The following is an 11,633-nucleotide window of genomic DNA, read 5'->3' on the forward strand; positions in this document are numbered from 1 at the left end:
TATGTGCAAGAGTCAGTTCAACTTTTATTGCCCATGTGAAAAACAGAGAATTACAGATAGACAAGTGAGCAACTGGGGTTGGCAGACAGTCATTCTTCTCACCACCAAACTGAATTAAGTTTCCACTACTCCCGAACTGCAACAAAAGGGCTGTCAAAATTCACTTTCCTTAAGATTTCTTCCCTTTCATCCTAATAAATTGTTATTCAGATTGGCTAAATGGATACCGAATTATGCCTGGACCTGAATGCTTAAAACGTGTCTGTGACAGAACCCATTTTTATTGACAAAAAGCAGAACTTCTGTATTAAAACCACTAATAATGCATTGGTTTTAATTTTCTGAAAAAGAAATCATGGTACATTTTAAAAAACTGGATGCTGGAACTTAAGAAATGAAAGATTTCAAGAGGCACATAAAAATAACAGTAAAGGCCATTTAATAACTAAACATACAGTCAAAGGCTTTTAATTACAAGCATGCAATAGCAAGCTAGACTAAAGGTAAAGATCTATGATGCTTCAACTATGTTTGAAAGTAGGTAGCATAAAACCCTATGGCAAGAAAGATTTGTTTACACAGAGAAGACATGGATTTTAAATGTCTTCTGATGTCCTAACTTATTTGATAGTTTTCTTGTAATTAGCCAGATACTTAAATCTCAATTCCTATTATTTTCCTGTATCTGAAGGGCTACTTATTTAGTAGCAGAGACATGCACATGGTACTATATTATAAACTAGTTGGGGTTTTTTTTTACTGCTTTAAAAGATTTTTTTCTTAAAGTAAGAATAAAAAATGCTATATTTAGTGAGATTGTTAACCTCATTTAGCTCATTTATAGAAAGTATTCTTTGCTATGAAAAGTAAAAAGAAAATGCTTCTTCCCTTTCCACTTACCTTATACTTCAGAATGCCCACGTCTTTAACAAAATTAATTATAGGCTTACTCTTTATATTCTTCTATCATTCAGCTATAGTCATGATTACAGTTGTAGGCTACATTAAACTGTTTACATTTATCCAACTATCCCAGCCCTTTATAATGGATTCTTGCCATGTAATCATTTTACTGAAGACATAACCTATCATAACTGCTTATTTATGTGTGCCTAGACCAAATAACAAGAATGTTAAATATCATTAATGTGGCCGGGCAGGGTGGCTCATGCCTATAATCCCAGAATTTTAGGAGGCTGAGGTGGACAGATCGCTTGAGCTCAGGAGTTCAGCCTGGGCAAGATGGTAAAACCCTATCTCTACAAAAAAATTAAAAAAAAAAAAATCATTAAGGTAAGTGTTAAAACAGCTTGTATAGATCAAGCCAAGCAATGAGAAAATAAAATACACATGTCTGCTTCTATGGAAAGTCTCTCAAATGAATCCTTTGCATTACAACTTTTAAATAATTAGAAATAATGACTGATGTTGCATAAAGATCCGCCTTGAATCATATTTGATTTTAATACTTTTGCTTGGCCAGGTAAACAGAAAATAAATCACAACACTCACTGTTTCTATATTCAAAATATATTCAAATATCTCAAATTTTTTTGTTTCTGTTCATTTCTACCCAAAGTAGACCTTTGCCAGGTACATTTTTATTCAAGTCCCCTAATCCCAATCTGTGGTGACACGGTTTAAAAAATGATTCAGCAGAGTAACTTACCCTTTGTCTAAAGTCTGAATCAGCATTTGGATTTAGCCCTAATAGAGCCTGTTCATCCATCCTTGCTGCTATACTTGGAGTTTTCTGGTTACAATAGGCGTGCCCTCTGATCCCACAGAAGAATTTATAAACATCTGCCACAAAAAACAAAGTTGAAAGAAAACATTACTTGATAAACAAATAGATGCTTATCCCGAATAATGTAAATGGATAAAATCATGCAAAGAAGCTTAAATGTTTAAATAACTTCTTAGCTTAAATGTTTAAATAACTTCTTTTGGAACTTATCTAAATTACAATTAAAAGTTAGAGCCTAATTCTCAGAAAAATGGGCTCTGCTAACTACTCCATTAATGTGTAATTTCTAAAAATCTTAAAGTATGCCATTAAGGTCATCAAGCTTTCTTAGTCTTCAGGATCTTCTTAATAAGGTATAGAAAGTAATCATTTTCTACTTTAAATAGTAGATGCACCTAATTTATGCAGTGTTTTACTTATCTCTAGTACTTAAAAATGCAATTGTGCAAGTGCAGTTAAGTATAAAAATGACAAAACCTATTTTATTACAGTAATTATAATAATCTGTCTACTTACAGATACCAGTATCACAAACCTTCTTTGAAACATTAGAATGGCTGACCTCAGAGTTCAATATCCTTTGGAGAGTTTACTAAATACTACAACAGAAGTCTAACAAAAGGAACAGGATAATGAAAAACCAGTCATTCAGCTTTTGAGCAATGGACTTAGTTTTGCATTTTACAGATCTCTGCTTTTGCCAGCCAATTCTAGAAATTTCAAAAAAAAATTTTCAATAGTAGATACAAAAACCCACAAACCAGCCACGCACAGTGGCTCACACCTGTAATCCCAAACTTTGGGAGGCCGAGGTGGGCAGATCACTTAAGGTCAGGAGTTCAAGCTAGCCTGACCAACACGGTGAAACCCTGTCTCTACTAAAAAGACAAAAATCAGCCAGGCATGGTGGCACACACCTGTAATTCCAGCTCCTCGAGTGTCTGAGGCACAAGAATTGCTTGAACCCAGGAGGCAGAGGTTGTAGTGAGCCAACCCTGCTCCACTGCACTCCAGCCTGGAGAGTTAAGACTGAGATTCCATCTCAAAAAAAAAAAAAAAAAAAGTCCACAAATGACTTAACACTGACTACTCTTATTTAAGATTTTTTTTTTTTTTTTTTTTTTGAGACGGAGTCTCACTCTGTCGCCGGGGCTGGAGTGCAGTGGCCGGATCTCAGCTCACTGCAAGCTCCGCCTCCCGGGTTCACGCCATTCTCCTGCCTCAGCCTCCCGAGTAGCTGGGACTACAGGCGGCCGCCACCTCGCCCGGCTAGTTTTTTTTTTTGTATTTTTTAGTAGAGACGGGGTTTCACAGTGTTAGCCAGGATGGTCTCGATCTCCTGACCTCATGATCCGCCCGTCTCGGCCTCCCAAAGTGCTGGGATTACAGGCTTGAGCCACTGCGCCCGGCCAAGATTTTTTTTTTAATCTCTGAGAAGTAATCTACTTCTTCACAATATAGATTCTAACATTCTCAAATAATAAGCCGCAAAAGGCATCCTAGTTTTTGATAGAATGTATATTCATTTGAGCAAACATGGAACAAACTCTAAATGATGTGAAAATATTATTTATTTTCTCAAGACCTATAAGGTAGGGAGACCGAGTCTTACTACTTCCATTAAAGGCTGTGGGGGGCCAGGCATGGTGGCTCATGCCTGTAATCCCAGCACTTTGGGAGGCCGAGGCAGGTGGATCACTTGAGGTCAGGAGTTCAAGACCAGCCTGGCCAACATAGTAAAATCCCCTCTCTACTAAAAATACAAAAAAATTAGCGGAGCATGGTGGCACATACCTGTAATCCCAGTTACTTGGGAGGTTGAGGCAGGAGAATGGCTTGAACCCAGGAGGTGGAGGTTGCAGTGAGCTGAGATCATGCCACTGCACTCCAGCCTGGGCGACAGAGAGACTATCTCAAAGAAAACAAAAAAAGGCTGTGGGGTTTTTCGTTTCAATTATCATAACCAAAGACGCCAAAAGACTAATTGGGTTGGGGGTAGGGGAGAAAAGCCTTTTAAGGGAATAGCAAAGCCAGGCTCAGATCCAGGTTACAGGATACCTACAACATGCTTTTCTGTTTTCCTCTGAGCCTGCCTGAATCAAATAACTCAGGATATGGACTGAGAGCTTTGAAGACAGCTCAGCCCTTTCTCTTATGGTTCATATCATACTTGCAGACTTCAAGGCAGTGTAACTCCCTGCTGCCTTCAGATTATGATCCAAACACTTCTAAATGACTCCTCACTATTCTGCATCACAGGTCAGCAAGGCCAGTGCTAGTGAACCACATGGCAGTTCTCCAATGGTATTCTACCTTTCATCTTTGCACACTGCTCTTTCTTCTTGTTAGTAGGTTAACCCCTGCTGTTCTTTGAAATTCAACATAGAAGCCATCTCTTTCAAGAACACTTATTTGACCCCTATTGTCCAACTCTCCCAAATTGGATTACATGCCCCATCCTAAGCACTGCTATGTTGTCACTGCCAGCTTACTAGTTTTCTCTCACTAATCTTTTTTTTTTTTTTTTTTTTTTTTTGAGACAGTCTCACTCTGTCACCCAGGGTGGAGTGTAGTGGCACAATCTCGGCTCACTGCAGCCTCTGGCTCCCAGGTTCAAGTGATTCTTCTGCCTCAGCCTCCCGAATAGCTGGGATTACAGGGGTGAGCCACCACACCTCACTAATTTTTGTAGTTTTTAGTAGAGATGGGGTTTCGCCATGTTGCCCAGGCTGCTCTCGAACCCCTAACCTCAGGTGACTGCCTGCCTCGGCCTCCCAAAGTGCTGGGATTACAGGTGTGAGCTACTCAGCCATCTCTCATAATCTTAAAGGGCAAGGACTGTCTTCACTATCCATCACTATGTCCCTAGGACGTAGTAGAGCATAGGTTTTGGATTTCAAAGACCTGGGTTTATATCCCCATCTTGTCATTTTTTTAATTGGGGCCACTTGGAAAACTTACAAAACCTAAGAGAACCCTTTCTATGACATGGGAAAAAGACCATCTGCCTCATAAAGTTGTAAAGGCTTCAAAGAGATAAGGTATGCAGAGCATGGCTGGCACATAGTGAGCCCTCAATAGGTTGTTTATAATCAGAGGCAGGAACATGGGGGATGGAAACTACTTGGGGCGTTCTTATACTAGTAGATCAGCATTTTTAAAAGATAGAAAAACACAAAGAAAGGCACTGGTTCCCTTTGCTCCCCCTAAATGTTAAGAAAATCTGATGTCCATTCCCCTGAAAAATGCACACAGAGGGAAAAAACAATTTCGGAGTTTCTAAGAATCCCAGATTGAGAAGTCCAATAAAAGCTTCCTTGAATTTGCTATGGCTTTTAAAAAAAAATGCTGGCCGGGCAGGGTGGCTCATACCTGTAATCCCAGCACTTAGGAAGGCCAAGCGGGGGAGGGATCACCTGAGGTGTACGGAGTTGGACCAACCTGACCAGCATGGAGAAACCCTGGCTCTACTAAAAATTCAAAAATTAGCCGGGTGTGGTGGCACATGACTGTAAGCCCAGCTATTCGGGAGGCTGAGGCAGAAGAATCGCTTTAACCTGGTAGGCGGAGTTGCAGTGAGCGGAGATCATACCACTGCACTCCAGCCTGGGCGACAGAGTGAGATACCGTGTCAAAAAAAAAAAAAAAAAGCTTAAGCTTGGTCAAGTCACTCTGAAGCTATCGGAGAAAAATCAAGTGGCCCCAAGGAAAACAGCCAATAAACCCAAGGAAACAAACTAGTTACAGTTGTCACTACAAAAAGAATCCCCCACAGAGAAGGCACTTGGACGATCAATATGCAGTGGAAGGCTGGGCACGGCGGTTCACGCCTGTAATCCCAGCACTTTTGGGAAGCCGAGGCGGGTGGATCACGAGGTCAGGAGATCGAGACCATCCTGGCTAACACGGCGAAACACCGTCTCCACGAAAAATACAAAAAGTAGCCAGGTGTGGCAGCGCGCGCCTGTAACAGAGCTACTCGGGAGGCTGAGGCAGTAGAATCACTTGAACCTGGAAGGCACAGGTTGCAGTAAGCCGAGATGGCATCACTGCACTGCAGCCTGGGTGACAGAACGAGACTCCGTCTCAAAAAAAAAAAAAAAAAAAAAAAAACCAAAAACTGTGTTTCAATACGGTAAACAATTATGTATCGTGCAAAGGTTCTGGGGGGAAGGCGAGCAACATACTTAAAATATTAAGCCTTAACTTTTCCTGGACAGCCATTAAGAATCAAACAATTTGGAAAAATTCCTCTACACCTACTGAAGACTGTTTCAAAGACTACGACTGAATCTTTCCAGCCTTTTAACACCACGCTGACAAGTCGGTTTAATGAAACTTAACTCTCCCCCAACCCCCGCCCGCCACAACTAATTAGCACTTTCAAAAAGTACTCGTTTTTCTGGTTACAGGAAAACCTCATGCTTCTCTAGTCCTGCAGGATAATGAGGAAGATTTGAGAAGAAATGGAGCGTCCGTGCTGGCCAATTACTGCACAGAAATAACACTTTTCCTCCTTTTTGTCCAGGAGTGGGGAAAGAATCAAGTTTGAGGTGTCCACAGTTGATAAGGCTACAACGATGACTAACGGGCTTGGGAACTACAGGCGATGCCGACCCTCCTCGGCTAGCCTTGCTCCCATCCCTCCCCCGATCCCTCCCCTAAAGGAAGCCTCGTGGCAATTCGGGTGATGAAACATCAGGCAACGGGCGGCCACGCACTCGGGACGCGCTCCTCGGCGGCGGCCCCGGATCGTACCCACCCCCACCCGGTCCGCCCAGCCTGGAGGTGCACCGCCATGGAGGGTCCCAAGCCTGCACCCTCCCGGGCGTCGGGACTCCCCCGGGCCGGTCCGCCCCGGCCAACTTCCTCGAAGCCTCACGCGGACCAAATCCGGCCCGGTCCCGCCGCCCCCGATCCCCGAGTCACCTTCCCTATCACTCCATCCCGCCTCCCAGTCTGCACTCCAGATGGTCAGCCAGCGGAGCGGAGCGGCGCGGCACGCAGAGAGCTCGAAGAGCGGCCCTCGTCCTTGTCGCCGTAGTCCTCCGCCACGGCCGCAGGGCCAACGCCAGAGACGCAGCTGGCAGGGACCGCGCGCCTCTAGCCGCTCCGCGTCCCCTGGCACCTTCTCTTGCGTGGCGCCGGGCAGGCAGGCAGGCAAGCAAGCAAGCAAGCGGGCGGGGTCGGCGCCCCAGGAAGGGAAAGAGCGCGAGGGCCGGCTAACGCCGCCGCCGCCGCCGCCGCTGAGTCAGCGCGAAGCGCGCTCCCCGCGTCGGTGCCGCGCGGGCGGGCGCCGGCGCCAGCAGTCTCATGGAGAGTGCGGGCGGCAGCCCGCGGGCTGGGGCTGGAGGCCTACAACTCCCAGCATGCAGCGAGCGGGCGGCGCTTCCGGGCGGCGGGGTGCACACGCGCTCCCTGGCGCTCGCCGGAAGGCGTGGTCGCCGGGGCTTGAGGTGCATGCCGGGATGAGGCGTCCGGCACGGGAGTCCCTACCCAGCTCTTGAATTCCCGGCTGTGCCTGTCTGGTGTCAGAGCTCAAGCGTCAGGTTCGCCCCGTGCGTTCCACACAGGCTTCTAGTAATTAAGAGTACGGATTCACGAATCAAGATGACGTGGTTCTAACCACGTGTGACTCAGTTTAATTGCTTGTCTACGGCCCCAAGTGTCCCGAGTCCAGCAGTGTAAGGATTTACGGATGAGTGCTGACAGTTTTTCAAAATTTATGTATTTATTTATTTAGTTATTCTTTGAGACGGATTCTCGCTCTGTCGCCCAGGTTGGGGTGCAATGGCGAGATCTTGGCTCACTGCAACCTCCGCCTCCGGGGTTCAAGCAGTTCTCCTGCATCAGCCTCCTGAGTAGCTGGGATGACAGGTGCGCTCCACCACCTCCGGCTAATTTTTGTATTTTTCTTAGAGACGGGGGTTTCACCATGTTGGTCACGCTGGTCTCGAACTCCTGACATCAAGTGATCGACTGCCTTGGCCTCCCAAAGTACTGGGATTACAGGCGTGAGCCACCGTGTCCGGCCCAAAATTTATCTTAAACAGACTAAAATTTTGTCCATCAAAAGAAGGAGAGCATTCTTAGGAAGTCCTACTCACGGGTTCTTTCGATGCCACTAAATGTCACTTCATTTATTTGGTCACAGATTTATTAATTTATTAATGCAACATAGAGGCAGCATAGGCTTAGGCTGCCTCGACTTGACTGCCACGCCGCCTCCTTACTAGTTGACTGCAGGCACTTTACTTCAGTCTACCCGTGCTTCAGTTTACTAGTGTGTAAAACGGGGATTATAATAGTACCGACCTCAAAGGGTTTCTGTGAGGTTTGAGTTAATACATGTGTTTGACACACAATGTGCTCAATATTTACATTTCATTGTTGATTATTCAATATGTACGAAATACAGACAAGGTTGCTACCCCAGACTACAAACAAAATTTGGAGAGGGAGGGATGGTAAGAGCGTAGAATAAAACTAATGTAAAAGTTTCACAGCTACATTTATATAGCTGGACAAGACACTACACCAGGCATTTCCTATATAAAATACCTTGAATCACTCTTGCATCATGTTTCTAATTTATGTGTTTAAAATGTCAGGCTAGTGGCTACAAGATGTAGCTAAAGGAGAACTGGGTTTTGATTTTTTTTTTTGAGAAAGGGTCTCGCTCTGTTACCCAGTCTGGAGTACAGCGGTCATAGCTCACTGCAGCCTTGACCTCCTGGTCTCAAGCAATCCTCCTGCCTCAGCTGCCCAAGGAGCTGGGACTACAGGTGCACGCCACCATACCTGGCTAGTTTTGTTTTTGTAGAGATGGGGACTTGCTGTGTTGCCCAGTCTGATCTCTAACTCCGAGGCTCAAATGAACCTCCCACTTCAGCCTCCCAAAGTGTTGGAATTACGGGTGTGAGTCCCTGTGTCAGGCCTTAATTTTCTTCACACTGCTTTCAGTTGGCTTCCTAACGAAATAGGTTCTTTGTTGTTGTTCTGTCATACAAATTTTCTTTTGATTGTAATCCTTGCATGCATTATGTTTCTACTATTCAAATTATTAATGCTAGGTATCTCTTGTTCTACTTCTGAGAAAACCAAAGTCATGGTATTCTCAAGATGAGAGATAATTCAACAAAGCCTGTGAATCTCCCTCATTTGGAATTTCTCTGGGCCCAATCTGTTTTCCACTGCTAGGGTGCTGCTGCTAAAGCTATATCATATGAAACCACCCTCCCTAAAAGCTCAGGGACCATCTCCAAATAGGAGGGCGGGTGCGACTGTAAGAGCTGGATTGATGGGTGGAATCTGGAAGCTAAAGTAACTCCATCTTTGGTACTAATCTGCCATGTTGGCTTCTGATTAACCCCGTTCCCGGAAGTCCTCTTAAGATTTCAAGTTGTGTGAGAGCACATACTGTAAATCCTGCCTTTAGGTCAAAATAGCCTTGATGTTATTGTGCTTCAGTTGTCTTCACATCCTGATGTGGTTTGGCTGTGTCTCCACCCAAATCTCATCTTGAATTGTAATTCCCATAATCCCCTCATGTTGTGGGAGGGATCAGGTGGAGATAATTGAATCATGGGGGTGGTTTCCCCCATCCTGTTCTCGTGATAGTGAGTTTTCATGAAATCTGATGGTTTTATAGGGGACTTCTCCCTTTGCTGGGCACTCATTCTTCTCTCTCCTGCCACCATGTGAAGAAGGACATGTTTGCTTCCCCTTCTGCCACGATTGTAAGTTTCCTGAGGCCTCCTTAGCCCTGAGGTACTGTGAGTCAATTAAATCTCTTTCGTTTATAATTACCCAGTCCCAGGCAGTCCTTTATAGCAGTGTGAGAACAGACTAATACACATCCCTTCTGAATTACATATACCCTTTCCATATGGGGGTTAATGGCGAGGGGATCCACCATCTTGTTTCACTGTTGCTAGAGACACAGACATGGCTTCTATTCACAAGTTGCTATTAAATGTTCCTTTCTAAGAAAAAAATTATCAGGCTAGGATTTCTGCCCTACCTATTTCAGTGTATCTGCCGAGTCTAGCACAGTGCCAGCCTGCTAGTTACAACTCAATAACTGAATCATTGCCTGAATTCTTATATTAGCTGTGATGGTCAACTATCGAGTATGAAGGCTCAATACTAATCTTGGGCTGAGTGCCTCTGCAGTCTGTATGTTCAGCGTATTCCAGGCCTCATCCTAAAGAATATGGCAATTCAATCTATTGTATTATAGCTGTATATATTGTATTATAGCTTTACTTGCTGTTTTGTTTGTAAATTCATTTTGTGGTTACTTCTTATGTTGAATGTCATACAAAGCCTATCTTCAGTTTATCTACAGTTTATCTACTAACATTAGCTCTTTCATATATGGTAGTTGAAATACCTAGAATTGTAGAAATCTCTTTCAATTTTGTAACCTCATATTATTTCAGAACAAATAAAGAGGCTGGGCGCGGTGGCTCATGCCTGTAATCCCGGCACTTTGGGAGGCTGAGGCAGGTGAATCACGAGGTCAAGAGATCGAGACCAGCCTGGCCAACATAGTAAAACCATGTCTCTACTAAAAATACAAAAAAAATTAGCTGGGCATGGTGGCATGGTGGTGCATGCCTGTAGTCCCAGTTACTTGGGAAGTTGAGGCAGGATAATTGCTTGAACCTGGGAGGTTGCAGTGAGCTGAGATCGCACCACTGCACTCCAACTTGGGCAACAGAGTGAGACTCTGTCTCAAAAAAAAAAAAAAAAAAAGGCTGGGTGCTGTGATGCACACCTGTAATCCCAGCACTTTGGGAGGCTGAGGTGGGCAGTTCAGGAGGTCAGGAGTTCAAGACCAGCTTGGCCAACATAGTGAAACCTTGCCTCTACTAAAAATACAAAAATTAGCTGGGCATGGTGGCACATGCCTGTAGTCCCAGCTACTCGGGAGGCCGAGGCAGGAGAATTGCTTGAACCAGGAGGTGGAGGTTGCAGTGGGCTGAGATCGCACCACTGTACTCCAGCTTAGGCAACAGAGTGAGACTTTATCTCAACAACAACAACAACAAAAAGAACAAATGAAGAAGCACTTCGTGGAATTCAACCGAAGAGGACCTGAGAGAGGTATTACATTTGACCATTCCATATTCTGACTCCTCCATCCATGAAGGGATGGGCAGTTTCTCATCTCAGATGAAAATGCTACTCATCAACGTGTTGACAAATAACACTATCATTTTGTAACTGCCCAAAAGGCTCCTTTTGTAACCGCCCAACAGGTTTCCTGCTGCCTAGATAGAGCCAATTTATCAAGAGAGGGGAATCTCAATAGAGAAAGAGTAATTCACATAGAGCTCCTCGTATGGGAGACTGAGTTTTATTATTATTCAAATCAGTCTCCCTGAGCATCCAGGGATCAGAGTGTTTAAGGATGATTTGATGGGTGAGGGAATGTCAGTGAATCAAGAGTGTTGATTGGTTGGATCAGAGATGAAATCATATTATTTGAACTTTGAGTTGAAGCTGTCCTCCTGCACACTGAGTCAGTTCCTGGGTGACGGCCACAAATCAGATCACCCAGTTTATTGATCTGGGTGGTGCCAGCTGATCTATCAAGTACAGGGGTCTGCAAAATATCTCAAGCACTGATCCTAGGTTTTACAATAGCGATGTTATCCCTAGGAACAATTTGGGGAGGATCAGAATCTTGTAGCCTCCAGCCCCATGACTCCTAAACAATAATTTCTAATCTTATGGCTAATTTGTTAGTCCTACAAAGGCTGTTATTGTCTTTGTTTTAAGCTATAAACTCTAAGTTCCTCCCAAAGTTAGTTCAGCCTATGCCCAGGAATGAACAAGGACAGCTTGGAGTTTAGAAGCAAAATGGAGTTGGTTAGAT

The 11,633-nt window shown here is 44.3% G+C and overlaps 1 protein-coding gene across 2 annotated transcripts in view; it reads right to left on the reverse strand.

Annotated features, from left to right (window-relative positions):
* XPOT (exportin for tRNA) overlaps positions 1-6,987 on the reverse strand; it is a 43,818-nt gene extending 36,831 nt beyond the window's left edge. Inside the window, exons 1-2 of one of the 2 annotated variants that reach the window (XM_010386920.2) lie at positions 3,542-4,276; positions 1,670-1,803 (exon numbers count right to left, since the gene is read on the reverse strand). In XM_010386920.2, coding sequence (XP_010385222.2) covers positions 1,670-1,803; positions 3,542-3,623 — 216 coding nt within the window. In that variant the 5' untranslated portion in view covers positions 3,624-4,276. Of the gene's footprint in view, positions 1-1,669; positions 1,804-3,541; positions 4,277-6,676 lie in introns of those variants that run through there. The other variant, XM_010386919.2, reaches the window with a different exon arrangement.
* Positions 6,988-11,633: the final 4,646 nt, after the last annotated feature.

Source organism: Rhinopithecus roxellana, chromosome 10 (assembly GCF_007565055.1).
Source record: "Rhinopithecus roxellana isolate Shanxi Qingling chromosome 10, ASM756505v1, whole genome shotgun sequence".
Taxonomy (NCBI): Eukaryota; Metazoa; Chordata; class Mammalia; order Primates; family Cercopithecidae; genus Rhinopithecus; species Rhinopithecus roxellana.